At 48.8% G+C, this 20,207-nt stretch overlaps 1 protein-coding gene across 6 annotated transcripts in view; it reads right to left on the reverse strand.

The window, feature by feature from the left end:
• Positions 1-20,207, reverse strand: part of LOC120394559 (gametocyte-specific factor 1-like) — a 39,368-nt gene that overhangs the window by 7,128 nt on the left and 12,033 nt on the right. For 2 of the 6 annotated variants that reach the window (XM_039518779.1, XM_039518775.1), the window contains exons 7-8: positions 16,706-16,800; positions 14,758-15,188 (exon numbers count right to left, since the gene is read on the reverse strand). In XM_039518779.1, the coding sequence (XP_039374713.1) occupies positions 14,965-15,188; positions 16,706-16,800 (319 nt within the window). In that variant the 3' untranslated portion in view covers positions 14,758-14,964. Of the gene's footprint in view, positions 1-14,757; positions 15,189-16,705; positions 16,801-20,207 lie in introns of those variants that run through there. The other 4 variants (XM_039518778.1, XM_039518780.1, XM_039518777.1 and 1 more) reach the window with 3 other exon arrangements.

The raw sequence follows: 20,207 nt of genomic DNA on the forward strand, positions 1-20,207 counted from the left end.
TCCATGGTGACTTAATTACAGCATAGACCCGACCCCTCCCACCAGGACTAAATCCATGGAGACAGTTTTAAACCCTCACAATAATAGACATTAAATGAAGACAACAGGACCACTCAAATGCTCAAAGACATACATGTGTGTAAAAAACTTGCAAGATTGGATCTCAAGTCATTAAACCAATTTTACTGAATTGAAAAAAGTCAGCCTGTGTGGATATGTATACTTGGACACAGATATAAACCAGACTGCAGAGAGGAGACTGTTTGAACTAGGAATTCTCTCTCTGTCAAACTTGTCGCCCAAGGCATTAGAATTGCTCAGAAATGTATATTTTTATATCGCTTCTCGGCCTCGTGGCTGAGGGGTGAAAACATTATCTAAGTTGTACTTTCCCCACTGGCTCTTTCTCAGAAATAAACTACATGGTTTTCCTCCAACTTTCTAAAGTACTCACCCCTGGATGGAGACTTTCAACCCTAAAGATGAACATAGGATTTGCCAGACTGGATCAGACCTGAGGTCCATCTAATAACTGTGAGCATGTTAAAAGCAACTGAAAAGGTCCTTTACACTGAAATTATGCAGCCAACACAGAGGGCTTGGTCTACCTTAAATATCTGTAGTGGCACAGCTGCATTAGCACTGATGTAGCACTTCAGTGCAGACACTACCTGTGTCAACAGGAGGGATTCTCTCATCGGCATAGGTAACCCACCTGCCCAACTGGTGGTAGCTAGGTCAACTGAAAAATTCTTCCTTTTACTTCATGCTGTCTACATGGGGACTTAGGTCATTTTAGCCATGTCACTGAGGGCAGGTCTTCACTACTCGCTGGATTGGCGGGTGATGATTGATCTATCGGAGTGGGGGTGTCGATTTATTGCATCAAGCGTAGACGCAATAAAATTGATCCCCGATTGCGCTCCCCGTCAACTCCAGCGCATGAGAAGCGGAAGCGGAGTCGACGGGGGAGCGGCAGCGGTCGACTCACCACCGTCCTCATGGCCAGGTAAGTCGTCCTAAGATATGCTGACTTCAGCAACACTATTCGCGTAGCTGAAGTTGCGTATCTTAGGTCAACCCCCGCCCCCCCCGTGTAGACCTGGGCTCAGTGGTGTGGATTTTTAAACCAAACTAATTTTCTAGTGTAGACCTGGTCTGTCAGGGTCACTGTGTGCTCCTTCTCTGTCAAATGTAAAATTTCTAGTCCAAATTCCTACGACAGCAGAATTGGCATAAAATTGACATTTTTTTAAATGGTAAAATTGTAATTTTCTCAGTTGCCCGGCCCCTTCTTGAAAATGGGAGACATGGATTCCCATCGAACATTCATTAATAAATTCATCCAGGACAGAGACTGCCTACCCTAAAGCTTTTAGATAGACTAGGTAGCTGAGGTAATATCTTTTACTCAGGGCTGGCTTTAGGACGTGCAGGGCCCGATTCAAAAGAGCTGCCGCTGAAGACAGCGGCAGCGAATGAGCTGCTGCCGAAGATTGCGTCGGCAATTCGAGGCAGCTCAATCGGGTACTGCTGTTTCTGGTGGCACTTCAGCGGAGGGTGCGGGGCCCCTCTTCTGGATGCTGTGGGGCCCTCGTAGGCAAAGAGCCTGATTCCTGGGAATAGGGGAATCGCTCTAAAGCCGGCCCTGCTTTTACTGGACCAACTTCTGTATATTTTGGTATTGTTGTTTGGTCCAATGAAAGATACTGCCTCACCCACCTCGTCTCTCTAACATCCTAGGACTGGCACGGCTACAGCTACACTACATCCAGTAACTGCCAAACGGTATTGGACCCGAGGTCCGTGTACGAAATTTGAGAATTTTATGGGCAACTGAAATGGTCCCTCTAGACTGAAATTGTGCAGGGGCACTGTCTGTGTCACTGTGCGCTCCAGCTGTGATGAAAAAGCAGAATCCAAGAAGTTGCTTTGCAGGATCCCCCTGACACTGTCCCCAGGGCAGCGCATCCCCCCAGCAGCGCGAGCTGCTTTTCCTCTCCCTGCCCCTCACCTTGTCCCAGGAAAGTCAATGTGCCCCGGGGTGCTGCAGGGAATGGGGCTGGGCAGAGCAAGGAGCCTCCTTCCCCACCTATTGCTCCTGCTGCCCCTGCCAGTCTCCCCCCACCCCCCGTCTCCCTCTGCTCCTCCCCCTCCCCTCGGCTGGGAGACTCGGTCCCTGGCCCGGCCCGGGGCGTTCGCTCCCCGGAGCTGGCTCGGCTCCTGCAGGCGCTCGGGGGGGCAGAGCCGGGGGGGGGGTCAGGGAGGGCAGCAGCTCTGGGACTCGCAGCCCCCCGCCCCCCCCGGGAGCAGAGCTGGGGCGAGGAGGGGCCGGTGGTGCAGAGTCACTTTCCCGCCCGGCCCCGGCCCTTCCCCCGGGTCTCGCCCCACCTGCAGGCTCCGGCTCAGGGGCTGGTGGCGGCAGAGCCCGGGGCTGCCCCCGCAGAGAGTCCCCCCGGCTGGGCGCAGAGCGGCGCTAGGGAAGGGCTCTCCCCGCACCCACCCCGCTGGGGAGCAGCAGCGGCTCAGCCCGGGCTCCCGGCTCACAATGGAGGCAGGGGCTGTAACGCCAGAAACACTCACCGCTCCAGGGTCGCTACTTGGGCTGCACTGAGCATGCGCACCCGAACTGAGCATGCCCAGTAACCTGCGCTGTCGCCGCTGCCCTCTCGCTGCCCTCACTTCTACTGGCGATTTGCTGCCTCCTCTTTGGGGTGGTTTAAGAGGCTCAAGGGGCAAATCGCAGCGGGGCTGCCAGGGTCTGAGCGGGGGCAGACATTTCCGGCCGGGGGGGAGGTAAAGCTGCTGTAGGTAGCGGCAGGAGAGAGGCTGGAGAAGAAAAATCGGGGGTGGGAGCCGCTGCGAGACCCTGTGCGGGGCCAAAACCCCCGTTTAGGGAGGGGGAGGGGGGAACAGGGGCCCCTCGGGATGAGCCACCTGCTGCGCTCGCAGATCTGGGGGTGTCGGGGCTGGGGGGGGCACAGGCTGGTGACCTACCCCCCCCCGCCACTGCCCCCCCGCCTCCTCAGCCCCCCTGCCCCGCCGCTTGCCTGCTCACCCCCGCGGGCCGCACAGTGAGCCCACGCGGCCGCATGTTGTGCGGACCTGCACTAGACCATCCACCCTCCCAGCAGCGAAGGCGGCAAGGGAGACTTGACACAGGGATTCCCTCTCCCAGCTCTCCAGCGCCATCTGCTGCCCCCGCAGCCTGGGTTGTTTTACAGAGGCCCTGGCTTAAGTATTTATTCTCAAGCTGAAAGTTTTTTGATTAAACACAAGAACAAAATCAAAACAAGTGTTTATATTGAAACAGATTCAGCAAAACAACCGGAATTAAAACTTATTGCAGCCTTTTTTGGAGGCAAAATGTTTTTGAGTCTCTTATTTTGATGACCATCCTTTCTTTGAGGAAAAGGAAAGGGGGCATTTCACCTTTAGCCCTGCCGTGTGCTGGGTATTCGTTGTTCCCGGTTTTAAGCCAGACAGACCCACGGTGGGGGAGAGAAAGGACAGACATGTGGGGGAAATACAGCGTTTGTTGCTGTTCTTGGACCACAGGACGGCAGGCTGCTTTAGGCTGGCAGGTCGGCCACAACACCTGGTCTGGTCTCAGGCTCACATCCTGTCAGGGACACCATCTGGCTGGGTCTGTTCTCCTCAGACAGGACTGGGTGGTCTCGTCTCGCTGTGGTGATGCGCGCAGTGCAGCTCAGTTCAGGAGTTGCGGAAAAGCCGAGGGAGCGAGAGAGAGGACCGGCGGGAAGAAATAGTGGGGCAGACAGTAACCCAAAGGGGATGCAAGGTTCTTACACGTCCCTGCAGCGCTGCCCATCGGCTGTCCCCACTGCTGGGCTGGGGACTGGGTGCCAGGATGGTTTTCAGGAGTCTCACAACTGAAAAACAAAGTTCCTTGAACAAGAGCAAGGTCTGCTGGCCGGGAAGGAAGTCCTCTGGTCTGGTCGGCTCCCTCTGCCCTGGGGGTGAGCAGGATGAGACGACGCGAGCTGGACAAGATGAGCTGGGATGCTGGGATCCAGGTGAGAGCTGGACTGGGATTTTTTTTTTTTGCCTTCTCTTTTTAAGAACCCCACAAGGGAGGCCACGGGGGGCACAGTTCCTCTGCTCAGTATTTTGTCCACCACTTAACCCTAATACTCACACCACCGATTTTGGCCCATTACTTTCTGGCCCCATCGCTTGTTTGTTAAGTCCGACTTCAGCCCAGTTCTTGAGTCGCCCCAGCCGGCCGTGCTTTGCTTGCACTGACTCAGCCTCCCGCGTCTGTTTGCCCTGGTTCATCACATTGATTGACCCCACTTGCCTTCTGTTTCCATGGTTCATCTCCAAACAGGCAACGAACCACAGGTTCTTGTGCCATCAGAGCAGCAGCCCTCGGAGACAGGACAGAGCCTTGAACCCTTCCTCCTCCCGGCCAGCCAGGCCCCTCCCCTTGAGCAATATGGGAAGGGCAGGGAGGTCATGACCCCTCAGCTAAGAGCCCTGCACTAGCTGCAGCAGAGCAGCAGGCAGACCCCAGCCCTTCTGGGCTCCCTTCGCTGCTTTCACTGCAGGCTCCCTGCCCGCAGGGCCCTGGGAGGGTGTTGGGATCATGAGCCCTCACATCGCTCAGAAGGAAACTGAGGCGCACGTCCTTGGAGCTGGTCAGCTGAGGCTCTTGTGTCTGCACAGGGGCCGACGAGTCGAACAGGCCCAGAGCTGGCCCTGCAGGAAGCCACCCTGTGCCCCATGGCAGAGGGGCCACTTGGTGTGGCCTGTCTCCTCCTGTGTGTTCTGGTGCCATCCTGAGCTCCCTCAGGAGCCGGAATCCCTCCCCCATAAGCAGTGTGCAGGGCTGCATAGAAATTCATGCTCCCTCTGGCCCAGTCCTTCCCTGCCCCATTTCCCCCCCGCTTCCTGCCCATCCTTCACCACCCCCGTTAGCCCCTTGCCGCCATCTGTTCCCATCACGCAGCGCCGCCCAGAGGATTCAGGGTGCCTGGGGTCTTAAGTAGCAGGGGGCCCCGCTTCGGCAGTAATTCGGCGGTGGGGGTCCTTCGGCCCCAGGGCGGAAGGACCCCCCCACCAAAGACCCGATGCGGAGGAAGCTCCGGGCCCCCGGAGCGAGTGAAGGACCCTCTCCAAGGGCCCCAAAAAACTCATGGGGGCCCCTGCGGGGCCTGGGGCAAATTGCCCCACTTGCCCTCCCCTTTGGGCGGCCCTGCCATCCGGTCCTTCCCTGCCCTGTTTCCTCCTCTGGTCACATCCCGTTCTACCCTGCCCCCATTCACCCCTCTGGTCCCACCCCATCCTTCACCACCCCTGTTCCCTCCTCGCCTCCTCTGGCCCCATCCCATCCCATCCCATCCTTCACTGCCCCCGTTCCTGCCTCCTCGCTCTGTGTCCCGGCCCTCCGCCCTGCCCCCCTTCCCACCTACCCCTCTGGCCCCGTCCCAGCCTTCCCCACCCCCATCTCCTCCCTGTGCCCCATCCTGTCCTGCCCTGCTACCCTCCCCGCCTTCCTCCTCTAGCCCCATCCTGTCCTATCCTTCCCCATTCCCCCCTCGCTCTTCTGGCCCTGTCCCATCCTGTCCTTCACTGCCCCCATTCACCCCTCTGGCCCCATTCCATCCTTCCCTGCCCTGCCCCAGCCCCCACCTTCCCCCCCAGCCCCATCCCATCCTTCCCTGCCCCCATCCCCACCTCTCTTCTGCGCCCCATTCCATCTTTCCCTGCCCCCATCCCTGCCTTCCCCCTCTGTGTCCCATCCCGTCCTTCTCTGCCCATCACTGCCTCCTCCCCCTGCGCCCCATCCTGTCCTTCCCTACCCTCGTCCCTGCCTCCCCCCTCTGCACCCCATCCCATCCTTCCCTGCCTCGGTCCCCAGCTTCGCCTCTCCCCTCCGTGCCCTGTCCCGTCCTTCCCTGCCCCCACCTGCCCCCTCTGTGCCCTATCCTATCCTTCCCTGCCCCCACCTCCTCCCCCATTTTCCTGACATCTCCATTGGGCCAGACACCAGGAGCAGAAGGGACAGCTCTTCTGTCCGTCCGTCCCCCACCCCTGTTGTGGGTTACAGGCACAAGGCCTGCCAGCTGGTGCTCCCGGATCAAGGGAAGAAGCAGCCGCTACATGAACTACGCCGCCATCCTCCTGATCTCCAGAAAGGCTCAGCCGGCGCAGGGCCCTGCTGCTTGGCAGAAGAGGGTGCGGGCTTGTCTACACCCCCCCGAGCACTGCAAGTTTCAGCACTGGAACATGCCAGTGTAGACAGTGCATCAGCGCTGGGAGCGACGCCCCTCGGGGAGGTGGGTTTTTTAGAGCGACCACACAAGCCACGTTAAAGCGCTAGCGCAGGGCTGGTGTTAAAGGGGTGGGGTGGGACAGGCTGCGCAGGGCCTGAGGCCGAGGAGCCAGGCCATTTCCTCAGGAGCCGGGGGTGCTTTGCCCTGAGGGAGGCTGCTGCGCAGGGGCACACAGATCCCAGCTCCCCCTTGTGCCCACAGGGTGGGCTGCGCTCTGCCATGGCTGGGGAGGGCTCGCTGGTGTAAGGGGTGGGCTCAAACCCTCCCTGCAGAGGTCACTCCCGTCCCCTCCCATGATGCCACAGGGCCAGGCCTACCAGGGCAGCATCTTGAGAGGTAATTGCCACCTTGTCGCCCTCCCAAGCCAAAGCCAATGGGGAGTCCCCCAGGGACCCAGAAACAAACCAGGCACTTTAAAGCTCATCCCTCCATGCCCCAAACTAGTGACCCCAGCCAGCCACCCCACCTTAGAATCCAACCTCGGCTCAGCTCATGGGCCAACATCCACCCCAGGGCTCAACTCTGTCCCCCCACCCACACACACCCTGCTGGCTCCTTGTATCTGCAGTAACAGGACAAGGCCTCTGGCTTGGCCTCCGGCCATCAGCTGCAGCTTATCTCAGGAACAGGCCTGCCCTAGCGCTCACTGATTATGGATAAATGCCAAATTAAGTTGGGTTGATGCTTTATTTTTGCAATTAAAGAAGTATACCTGCCAGCCTCCCTGCACCTGCAGGGCTGTGTGGGGATTATTCACTCCACCATGGAACCGGAGTGGCTAAATGCTTTTATCCTCTCAGGCTGAAACACAAACACAGAGGCTGAGAAAAGCAAGTCTGCAAAGAACCCAATTTAAACAAGTCTGGAAGCAAAGCCCAGAAGGAGATTGCACAGCCAAAGCCTCAATTGCAGCCTTCCAGACACAAAGCGCCTCGGAAAGAAAGAAAAGCAACTCTCGGCCCCGCGGGGAGCCTGCCGCGTGTGAGGAGCGAATGTGAGGGCTGTGAACGCTGCCTGCCCTGCAAAGCGCCCAGCGTTGACATTCTGAAATAAGGTTTCCATCAGGCGGTCTGTATTTCATGGCCAACATGAAATAGACAACACACAATTTGCTGAAGGTATTGACAGAAATATGCCGCTTCTTAAGGTGCCATAAAGGGGTCAACAGCATTTGAGATGCTTCTCCAGCCTGGTGGGAAGGATGCTCAGCTTCCAGGCTGCTCTAAGTGCTCCGCACATAAAGAAAGGGGATTTCACACTCCTGTCTGACAAGCACAGCTGCAGGCCTTGGAACCGTCTGTGCTTTCAAAAATTTAGTCACAGGCAATAAAGATAAACAAGGAGTCACTTGCATTGTGAGAACCCCAGGACTGCAGGGACCTGGGAGGGGTTATTTAAACGTTTATTTTCCCCTCTCCCCAAATCAGACATTTTTACCTGGATTAATTCTAGCAGGTGCTTGAAGTGCTTGTTTCCCTTTGCAGTACCCAAAACACAATTTTGAGACTATTTTAGACTGACAGCTAAAAAACATGATCAAAGCAAAGGCAGCAGAGCTAATGCACTGCAGCACCAGGGAACTGAATGCTTTCTTAAAGAACCTTCCCAAACCAGAATCATTCCAGAGCCCATTCAAACTGTGAGCTCTCGCTTCAGCTCAAGTTTGAAGTGCACAGCACTAACCACCAACAGAACAAACCCATCCCAACGTAAAAGTTCTCTGCTTCTGAAAGCCAAACTCGTGTGACATGCACGGCTGACTCATAACCCTGGGTCCTGCAAACATGTATTTAACGCTATGTGCAGAGTCCCATTCAATGGGACCACACGTGCCTACAGAAAAGCACGTTTAGATAAGCCTTTGCACAACCAGATTTAAGTCACCTTCTTCGTTAGCTCTGGGCCAGAGCTGGTTGCCGGTACAGACTGCCATCGCTCCAGTGTAGAGCTCTGACAGTTTCCCCTAGCTGATGATGTCCTTCTGTTTTAAATTTTGCATCACAGGCTTCAAAATTATGCAGAATTTTTCTTTCATTCGTGAAAGATTTTAGCAATAGCTTCCAAAAGAGAAGTGTTCAAGGAACAGTATTTTGGACCACCACAATCTGTTTACATTAAACTCAAGTTTCTCATTCACCTTTGAAAATGGGATTTAGGTCTTGACTATCAGGGGAATGCCATGAAGCTGACTGATACCATGTTTTACAGACTTCCAAGGCTGGAGATAGGTTAGTCATTGTGATTGGTATTTTGTTTACACGTAAGGTCAGTGTCAATGTTATGCTTTACCATAAGTTATACACACTGATGAAGATAGTGTAGCTATTGCACTTCAGACTCAAAATTAGGTTAATTAGAACTGGTAATTTGGTTTGGGTGAAGGCGGGGGTGGTTTTGTGACAATAAATTAGGAGTCTTGCTATTTTACCAGACAATGGAATTTACGTTTAAATCTTAATTTTGTATTTCCTAATACTGTATGCTTTGGAAACTGAGAAATGAGCGATGGGCATGACTGGAACTCAGGTCAATGCAGCTGTTTAGGACTAGTGATGCCAGCGGTGTAACCCGCCTGCAGGGGCACTCTTCTTCCAGTAGAAGAGTGGCTTAGTGGGGGTGGTTTAGCTTAAATCCCTTCTCAATTGATATAAACCAAACCAACAAAGGCCTTTTGGATACTGAACTCAATGTCCATGAGCCTCAGACCCATGCAGCTCAAATGGTTAAAATTCAGACTTTCACTTAAACCAAAAAATCTTTTCCCACACGACAAGGCCAAAGGCTCTTAAGTAATTTAAGCATTGGAAATGTTACCTATAGCCTAAAACCTATTTGTGTTGTTCTAGGTTGCCACTACTGGGGGCTCATTTTCCTGTTGCTAGTCTGGATCAATTACCTCCTTAAATCAGATTTTATTCTCCAATGCACAGCCTTGTTAAAGGCACACACAGCTCAGTCACACCAATCTCACTACAATCTAGAATTCACCACTCGGTGCTGGAGGTAATGTAATCTACCATTCTGAGATGATGGAATTCTTCAGAGCAGACGGGGCTGCTTACAGGATTAGAGAGAGAGAGAGAGATGCTATAAAGAGGTTCTCTCTCTCTTCATTTTTGTGTGGGAATACAAAGGAAAAGGAAATAAAATGGCCTGCTAAAGTGGTGTAAGAGGACAAGGCAGTCTGAGCAACCCAAAACAGGTTTTATTGAAATACAAACAAAATTACAGCCAGGGACAGCTTTTAGGAACAGCATTTTCAAAACATGGGAAACAAAACAAAAACTCCTCGGTAATCTTGAAAATCTGGTACCAAGTTGTGGGAACCCCATTTTCAGAACTGCACCTAACTAGTGCAGGAATGGTGGCCCAAGTACCAATTTCCCATCCATGCACCTCTGCATTAAAAAAAAAAAAAAAGCAGAGGACTGCCAACAATGCATTCTCTACTCCCTAGACACATGCACCAAACAGGTTTTATTGTGAAATTGGTACAATATCCTGGGCTGGCTGGCTGGCTTTTTAAATGTGGGAGGTGATTAAGCATCTGGTTATACCCAACAGGTTTGGTTAAAAAGGAGTCCAAAAGAGGAGTGTTTTGAAGGCAAAACGCAAACTTCACTGCTGCTCTAAGTACATCCACTTAATGGGGCATTTTTAAAGTATAGTACTGGCTTGAAAAATCGAGGATATTAGACAGTTCCCTTTACTCTGACCTGCTACTTAGGTGCATTTGTTTGTTATCTTTCTGCTTACTTTACTGACCAAACTACTTCTGTTAGCACTGCAAAGCCAGCACAGCTGAGAGTGAGAGCTGGCTTGTGTACAGCCAGATTAGTCAAACTGAGTTCCAGGTGCAGAATTTCTAATTCTTGGCAATGCACAAGCCAGCGTGACTTTCAGATTCTTACTTGGATTCTAAGCTCTTTGGGGAAGGGACTGTCTTTTTGTTCTGTTTGTACAGCCCTTAGCACCATGAGATCCTGGTTGTAACAATATAAATAATATCACCATGAATTTGCAGGCCTAACAGCTGGGGAAACCACATTTCTTAGGAATTAATCACATCTCTCTCAGCTCCCCTCCCCCATAGCATAGTGTATTATGATTTTCAGATTTTTCTTAAATCAGAGTATTACAACCAGACTGTTAGACATTATGCTTTTGAAACGTATTCATCACTCAACACTTCAGAGTTACAGTTACATGAATCCTGACCTGCTAGCTCAAAATACAGTGATAAAAATAAAGGGTGCGAAAACTACAGAAATAAGCTTCACACCAAGCCCCCATTTATGTGGAGTGTATTTTGCACTGCAAATAACTGTGCCCACGATACTGCATCCTCAGTTCATTCATGCTTTTGCCTGGCAATTTACAGCTGGTATCAAGTAACGGGTGTACTTCAATGGGGATCTCCTGCAAAGTGCAGGCCTGCTTTTTTTAAAACTGGCAAATTCCTACTCAAAGCGTAAACCCTAATAATGCTATTTTGAGCTTCTCCATCACCTTTCATCTGATGCTTCATAAGTTACATGTTGATCTTCTCAGATAGTTAGTAATACTTAGCTTGCAGGGTGAGTATTACTGTCCTTCCATTCTATAGATGGTGAAACTGAGGCACGGAGAGCTTAAGTAACTTGGCCAAGATCAAGGAGACAGTCTCTGTAGCTGGTGGGGCTCACACTGGGAACAGATGCCCACATCACAGAAACTGTCAGATACTCAGAAGTAAAAGACCATAATCCCCCCATATGTTTAAACTAATGGCCACTTGAAAGAGAGCAAGATATTGCAAGAGAATTCCTTTGAAGCCTCAGGCATCCCCAGAACAGGACAGCTTTATGGCCAGGACGTCACAGCTACAGTTTGACAAGGGGACCAAAACAAACGCTCAATGGGTCACACTTCCTTCCAGTTAGTGCTTGTTGCTGTCTAAGGGGTAAAAGATTTTCAAGTAAGTACGGGGCGAGTACATGAAACTCCCTCCATAAGATCCAAATGGCATGGAATACAATGAGGCGGTTTAATAATAGTTACCCTGAACTCCATGCTTTGGGGATCGGGCTATTAGGACACTGGGCAACTGAATCAGTTTTTAAAAGAACAAAACCTTGTGAAGAGTCATATGTGGCAGAGTTCATAAGAACATAAGAGCTGCCATATTAGGTCAGATCACGTTCCATCTCGCCCAGTATCCTGTCTCCATTGGTGGCCCCTACCAGACCTTCAAGGGGAATAAACAGAACAGAGCAATTATGGAGTGATCCACCCCTCTCTTCCACGCCCAGCTTCTAGCAGTCACAGGTTTAGAGTCACCTAAAGCAAGGGAGTAACATCTTGGCTAATAGCTATTGATGGATCTATCCTCCATGAACGTATCCAATTCTTGCTTAAACCCAGTTACACTTTTGGTCACCACAACACCCCAAGTCAATGAGTTCCACAGGTTAGTTGTGCACTGTGTGAAAAAGTACCTCCTTCCGTTTGTATGAAACCTGCTGCCTATTAGTTTTATCAGGTGACCCCCTGGTTTTTGTATTGCGTGAAACGGGAAATAATGCTTCTCTATTCACTTTTTCTACAACAGTCATGATTTTATAGGCCTCTATCATAACCCCCTTAGTCATCTTTTTAGTCTCTCCTTGTATGGAAGCCATTCCAGACCCTTGATCATTTTTGCTTCTCTTTTCTGAACCTTTTCCAGTTCCCACAACCTGACATCAGTTTCAGAGACCCCCATCCCCTCCACTGGCATGATGTGTAGCTGACAGGAAAGCAGGACAGCCATGCAGCAAAGGGCTGAGCTGGGGCATTCACAGTAGGGCATGGAGCTGAAGCCCAGGATCAGACTCTGGGAGGGGTAACAGCCATTTCAGCACATCAGGGATGGACTCAGAGGACTGAGAAAAATGCCAAGTCTTGAGCCCACATTCCCCAACAATGACAATAGACTCGTCCATAGACACTGCTGTGCACAGACCCAGGCTTGTATATAGGGGAAATTTTCCAACATTTACTCCAGGAGGAATTTTGAGCCACAACACAATGCAGAAATTTATTTCCTCCCCCTCACACACACACCCCCTCCCAGCAGAATTAGCCAGCAGCTCTGCAGCACTGTCAGTAGCAGATGCGGGAGCAACCAGAGCCTGGCTCTCCAACTTGCAAATACATGACACTGCCAGGGAGAGGGGGCGCTGGACTGCTCCATGCAGGTGCAGTTCCCAGCATGTCCTGAAGGAAGGAAGTGGCATGCAGGAAACTCTGTACAAGCCTGGGACCCAGCATCAGGCTGCTTCTCCCTCTCAGTGGCAGAGCCAGGTTCTATCATCAGGGGGAGCGAACACATTAAAAAAAAAAGACACCACCCGACATATCAAATTACTAATTACATACTTTTAAATTTGGTATGCATATTTTGTACTTAAAATAAAAACACAAGAATGATCCAGGCAACAGAAGTGTTTGCACAGATTATACTTAGATATACTTTAGATTCTAGAAAGTAAATGACAATACAGTAGTTTATAATTGGCCGGTATTTTTTTTAAACCTGTGATATTTTTTCAAGTTACTAATTTCATTTTAAAAATCAATGAAATGCACTTTATTTATAATAGATTATAATACTAAAGTCACCAAAAAGGCATGACAAATACAAGAATGAGAATTGGTGAGCAAAGATCTCATAGCTCTTCGGGGTTGGACAAAGCAGTAATTTCCCCTAAAGTAGCTTTATTCGGGGGGTGGGGGTAAACAAAAGACATCTCTACGACACAGGTTGGCAGTCTAACATTTTTGAAACACTGAGTACTGAAAGTTAGGGTTTTTAACCAATTTAAGCTGTGTGTACACACACACACACACACACAAAACAAAAAAAAAACCTTCCTGCTTTCCTATCACCAGTTCTGTTATTACAGGAATGAAATCTAGACATCCCATAAAATAGCTAGTTCCACATTGTTCTTCAAACCTCAGATCAGTGAAATGCAGCTTTGCATTTGAGATACTATATGACTTGAGTACATTTTGCACTGCCTGCATCTACAATGACATCAGGAGAGAAGAGGACATGACTGTCCCTAGCAAATATGATTTAAAAAAAAAAAAAAAGGCGAGACACACTCACTCACTATCAATGCAACAAGAAGGGAGAACAGTAGCAGGGGCCAAGAGATAAAATGCAATGAAACCTTCCTGTACCCATAACTGATATCTGAAAAGCATCAGTCACTCGGCAGATCAAAAAGAAAGAGCAGCCAGTATTCAGCCAGATAGGATCCTTATGACCTATATAGGAGAAGTGCACTCTCAAGTAAACTGTAGCAGTTTCCCCAACAGAGTTTTCTTATGGATTTATTTATTAAGGAAAAATTAAGATTAGGAGTCTGATTTAAATTATGTAAATTCAGTTTGAGTTAACTGTGGAACTATTGCAGCTACTTTTATTTTACTCCTGCCTTCATAAAAAGCTACCGAGTTATAACAGAGAATTACAAAGACTAAAGTACATGCTTCAATATAATTAGGACGGGACCACCCAAGATGAAAACTATACCATGGAAGAGTCCTACAACCAGGTATTTGAGGCCAATGCCCTTATCAATGGAATCCTCAACCAAAATGTGAGGAAGGAGAGGCGTACACCCTCTAACTTTTGACAATAATTCAAGGTCAGCCAGCCACCAAGAACAGCACCATTCATATTCTGGTTTTGGATAAAACACCTGATCTTTCCTACATCATAGAAACCTTCCTCCTCCAAGCCTATAGCAATAAAGTAACCATTAAACAAGTTCTGAATCAATCGTCTTTCTTCCCAATTTAGTTTTAACAAAAAAAGCTTCAATGTAAGTAGCTATGGGAGATAACAGTGCAACTACTAGGTATCAGTGGGGGAAGTGTGCTAGTTATGTCCTGGATACACTGGTCTGTTAAGTGTTATTGCTTTTAATATGCTAATGCAAACACTGTAATAGAGTATTAGTGTCCCAATGTACTGTAGCTTGTTTTAACTTACTGTAATACTAGAAGAGGTGCATGTGAAGCTCTCTAAAAGTTGACACTACAGCAGTGATAGTCCCAAGCCAGCATGCATAGGGCTGGGGGTGGGGAAGGGGAGTGCATCTAGGTATAGGTAACATCTCTCACACCAAACAGGAACTTCTCCACAGTTCATTGCAATTTGGAAGTGTGATTATTATACCTTGTCTTACAAACACCAAACACCATTACATATGCACAAGGTCAATAATTCCCCCCTCTCTCCCCATATACAGAGTTGTGCTTCTGGATATAGTATCTGTCTGAGATTATTATTGAGCTCCCAGCTCTTCAGGAAGCAGTGAAGAGTCAGCAGCCAAGCCACAGGCTGAATCCTATTGCAAACAGTATGGGTGATGCATGAGGCATTCTGAAGCAAGAGGAGATTACTGGAAAACTTTAAATAAGACACAGAAAGAATAAAGTTTTCCTAGGTTTTGTTACTGTCGGATTTATTGTATGATGTATAGTAAGTGTTTAATATAAAAATCAGGTAGTAGGGTTTAGAATGTTACAACAAGAGATTACGCTATTACCATTATCCAGTCCACTTGCACACTACTATTTTGAATTAGTGATAATTCACAGAGAGAGAAAGAAGAAAGAGGGGAGGGGGTTAAGCACGGGAAGGGGGGCAATAACTCAAAGTCTCTCCTTTGCCTCCTGGTCCTGCCACTCCCTCAGCCCCCTCCGCAAGGGAGAGCCCGGCGTCATCCTCGCCTCCCTGCTCCACTGGACCAACTTCAGCGCACAGAGACATCAGCGGCTGGCGTCCCCGCGCACCCCCCGGAGCAGAGCGGCGTCTCGACTGCAGCAGAGTCATTCCCCGGGCTGCCGCTGCTTGCAGAGAAAAGACGCCACTGAAGAGAGACCACGAGAAACACCCCCGCCCGCCTTTTTCTTTCCTTCTCCACCTCCTCCGTCGGCACCAGCTGGGCTTCAGAGCTACCTTACCCACCGCGTGGCCGCCTCGCTCTGCATGGGGCTGCCGGGGGCCAACGGGACTGCTGCTTCTCAGCCCCCTCCCACCGTGCTGCTGCCCCTTCCCCTCCCGGCAGAGCCCACCCCTGCCTGGGCGGCATGTGCCAAGCGGGGCTCAGCTTAGCGAGCCAGGCAGCTGCGGGTGGGCAGGCAGGAGCCTCCTCCTCCTCATCCCCGGGGAGCCAGGCAACCAGCCGCTGTCACCGGCAGCCTGGGAGCAAGCCGGGCTGGGGATGCGGGAAGGCAGTGCAGAGCTGAGAGCCAGCTGGCGGCCGCACGCAAAACCTGGCTCCAGAGTCCAGTGCTGTCTGGAAAGGTGCCACTTTTGGAAAAGGTGCTGTGGGGGGGAGCAGCCGCTCCCCCTGTTCTCCCCCTAGCTATGCTCTGGGTGGTAGGGGGTGCAGGTGTCTGGGCTGGGGGGTGTCCCACAGCTGGATGCTGGGGGTGTGGATGTCAGACAAGATGTGTCCAGCTGACACGTGTGACACACTCAGACAGGTGCCCAACAAAAGCGTAACAGAGAAACAGGAACTGGGCTGTTGTAGGAGTTTCTTTGACTCTCTACTTCTGGGGGAATCTTTTTTGCTGGCTGACAGGTATTTTGAATTAAATTACCAAAATAACTGAAACTGGTGTGATTATATTGTGTTTTGATAAATAAAATATGCAGATTTTTAAAATATTGTGGGCAGAATGTTTAATTTTTTAGTGCAGAATTCCCTCAGGAGTACACATTACTACACCACTATGTGGGTGGCTTCCTATGTGAACACTTACTTCAAATAACAAAGACCTTTTCAGTTTAGGTTACATTCCCTTGGAAGTAATCCCTTGGAGGTTTCCTTGGATAGACACACCCTAGCTATGAGATTTCAATCAGGTTTTGCAAAACCAAACCAAACGCTACAGCTGCTACACACATGTACAGCTTCCACTGACTCCCGTAGCAGCTACACCTGAAGAACTACAACTGTGTTGCGCTCCACTGTGCCAAACTCAGACCCGTTTGTAAGCCTCAACTTTTGTTCAACCAATAGCAGTGAATAATAATCTGATATTTAGATGTCAGAGGCCATAGTAATGGGGGCAATACATGGAGCCAGACAACCTTTGCCACAATGCCGCCTACAGTAAAATAAAACCTGGACACAGAGGATACTCCACCCACCACAGAAATGCACCTGCTTCTAGGGAGAACTGTGTTACAGAGCTCTCCATCTCCACTTGCTGATGGTGGGAATAAAAGCATTTCAGTTCATGTAGGAGAATGCTGACACACGGAATACAAATACAGAGAAAAGTTATCACGTTCCACTTTGAGCTAACATGTAGGCCCCAGCTTACAGAATGGGGAGACCACCTGCCTTTGCACTTACTGCTTTTCCAGGATAGGCTATATGGCAAGGACCTGGGTGCTCTCATGCCTGGCATTAGGTTATTCTTTAGTTCCATCACTACGCTGGACCCAGGGCTGAAAGAGATCAAATAAGAATTATCCTACACACGTGTACTTCTTCTAGCCAAGTATCTTTTACTATAAATATTTGAGTATTTTTCTAACATTGAAGAAGACAGAGTATGTTAATTTAAACAAACCTTCATGCAATCAGAACAGTTACTTCTAAAGGCTAGACAAAAGTGTAGAATACGGTGATGCCATTTACTTTTTGACTAAAATCCCCAATTAATCAGTTAACCAAACTAGAAATAAATAAGCCAAAGACAGCAAGAAAAATCAGAGTTAAAGCTTGATTATAAATATTGCACTGCCCTCAACTGTAAATGGCATCTCAGCACACATGCCCTAGTTGTCTCTATATACGCAGACTTCATGCAGATGTCGAACAGTAAATGCCAGTGAAAATGAGGTAGGATCAGAGGCTAAAACAGGGAAAGAAAAAGTTAAAAATGACTTAGACAAGTTGAATGTCTTCAAGTTGGGAGGGCCTGATGAAATACATCCTAAAATACACAAGGTGCTGACTGAGGAGATATCTGAGCCATAAGCGATTATCTTTGAAAAGTCATGGAAGACAGGAGAGATTCCAGAGGACTGGAAAAGGGGCAAATATAGTGCCAATCTAGAAAAAAGGGAATAAGGACAATCTGGGGAATTACAGACCAGTCAGCTTAACATCAGTACCTGGAAAGATAATGGAGAAAACAATTAAGCAATCCAATTGCAGAATCCTAGAAAATAAGGCGATAAGTAACAGTCAGCATGGATTTGCCATGAACAAATCGTGTCAAACCAACCTAATAGCTTTCTTTGACAGGGTAACAAGCCTTGTGGATGGGGGAGGGGAGTGGTAGATGTGGTGCATCTTAAGTTTAATAGGACTTTTTTTGATTCTGACTTGCATGACCTCCTTGTAAACAAACTAAGGAAATTCAACCTAGATTGAGCTACTATAAGGTGGGTGAATAACTGGTTGGAAAATCGTTCACAGAGAGTATGTGGTTCACAGTCAAGCTGGAAGGGCATATTGAGTGGGGTCCCACAGGCATCAGTTCTGGGTCCAGTTCTGTTCAATATCTTCATCAGTGATTTAGATAATGGCATAGAGCACATTTATAAAGTTTGCAGACGATAACAAGCTGCAAGGGGTTGAAAGCGCCTTGGAGGATAGGATTAAAATTCAAAGTTATCTGGACAAACTGGAGAAATGGTCTGAAGTAAATAGGATGTGCGACACTACACTCCATATTCATCATAGTAATATTATTAGGATATGATCATGGCATAATTATGAAGCATTTTGTACAAGATGGGTCATGTAAGGAGTCATTGGGAAAATTATGATTTGCTGAATACAAGTATCCTATTTGTAGGCATGTATCGTTTTTGTATCTGAAATTATGAATATTGACTAGGTATCTATATTTCAGATGGGCTTACTCTAGAAAACACCCACAGCCAGCCTTTCAGATACAACAATGAAAAAGCCAAAGAAGGTTACTGGCTCATCAACAAAGACAATTGGCTGTGGAATAGCTTAGCCTTCGTGGAAGGCCAGTCTGTAAGTTATGGCTGCTACGACTCTGCAAGGGCATGTGACCAGTTCACATGTCTCTGGACTCCATTTTGGGTACCTGAATTTTTCCACAAACTGGTCTGGAAACCAAGTTTGAAACAGAGTTCCTGCCATATGAAAAAGCTATACAAGGCAGAGAGTGACATCATCGGTTGTCTTCACTCCCCTACAACTCAACAGACAGAAGCTCTGAAAGAAAAAGTCTTGGAACGGGATACAAGATCCCAAGCTGCATAACAAATGCAGCTTGTCCCTTAAGGATCTGCAAGCCTGCTTATATTGTCAGCCAGGGTGAGAATTTGCTAATTCATATCCAATCTTTCTAGAATTTTAGGCTTAGTTTGCGGTTCTGTTTATTTACTAGGTAATCCGCTTTGGTCTGTGTTCTATCACTTATAATCACTTAAAGCAAAAAACAAGTTTATTAACTACAGAAGATAGATTTTATCTAAACCCGTGTGCCTGTGACCAAAGTGTCTTGGGAAAAATCTCAGCCTGCTTAACACAAGTATGCATGGTCCTCTCCACATTGAGGGAATGGCAAACTGGGTAATAAATTCATACTGGTCGATGTTTTGATCAGGGCAGGATGGTACAACTCTGGGGTCCCAGGCCGGGGGTTATTTTGGCTGTAGTCTCTCTATTGTTGGTTCATGCAGTGGCTGTCCAAAGCCTGCATGCAACTGCAGCTGGGTGTGTCCCTGCCTGTGTGAATGCTGGTGGGAGCAGTCTATAGCCTGTCACAGCAGCACAGTGCTAAGAGGGAGCCCAGGCTGGTGAGTCACAGGGCTCAGTGAAACCCCAGTTCCAGGTGGCACCCCGGGGGGAACCAATCACAGGATGAAATTCAATAAGGACAAATCCAGAGTACAGGTCTGTCACATCTTACGTGCATTTAACATGCACGAATTCAGCTTTACGCGGCTGGCAAAAAAAGAGAAAAATAATTTAAATACTGTTCCTGTAGTGCGGGCGATTCCACCTGCCATTCAACTCAATGTAATTTTGACTATACGCCGTTTTCACTTTACGCACTGACCGCGGAACGTAACCCCAGCGTAAGATGAGACAGACCTGTACTCCACTATCAGTTGCGCACATACAAAATGGGAAATGACTGCCCAGGATGGAGCACTGAAGAACAAGATCTGGGGGTCATAGTGGATCACAAGCTAAATATGAGTCAACATCATTTTGAGATGCATTAGCAGGAGTGTTGTAAGCAAGATCCGAGAAGTAATTCTTCAGTTGACATTTAATCAGCATGGAGTAGAGCAGGGGTATTGTGTCCAATTCTGGGGGCCACATTTCAGGAAAGATGTGGAAAAATTGAAAAAAGTCCAGAGAAGAGCAACAAACATGATTCAAGGGCTAGAAAACATGACCTATGAGGGAAGATTGGAAAAAAATGGCCTTGTTTAGTCTGGAGAAGAGAAGACTGAGAAGGGACGTGATAACAGTTTTCAAGTAGATAAAAGGTTGTTACAAGGAAAAAGGAGAAAATTCTTCTCTTTAACCTCTGAGAATAGGACAAGAAACAATGGGCTTAAATTTCAGCATGGTTTAGGTTGGACATTAGGAAAAACTTCCTGTCAGGGTGGTTAAGCACTGGAATAAATTGCCTAGGAAGGTTGTGGAATCTCCATCACTGGAGATTTTTAAGAGCAGGTTAGACAGACAGCTGTGAGGGATAGTCTGGATCAGTGATCTTCAAACTTTTTTTCTGGTGACCTAGATGATCCAAAAGAGCTGGGGATGAGGGGTCTGGGAGGGGCTCAGGGCTGGGGCAGAGAGTTGGGGTGTGGGGGTGAGGGCTGAGGGGTGGGGCCAGGAATGAGGGATT

The sequence above is a fragment of the Mauremys reevesii genome, unplaced genomic scaffold (genome assembly GCF_016161935.1).
Source record: "Mauremys reevesii isolate NIE-2019 unplaced genomic scaffold, ASM1616193v1 Contig65, whole genome shotgun sequence".
NCBI lineage: Eukaryota > Metazoa > Chordata > Testudines > Geoemydidae > Mauremys > Mauremys reevesii.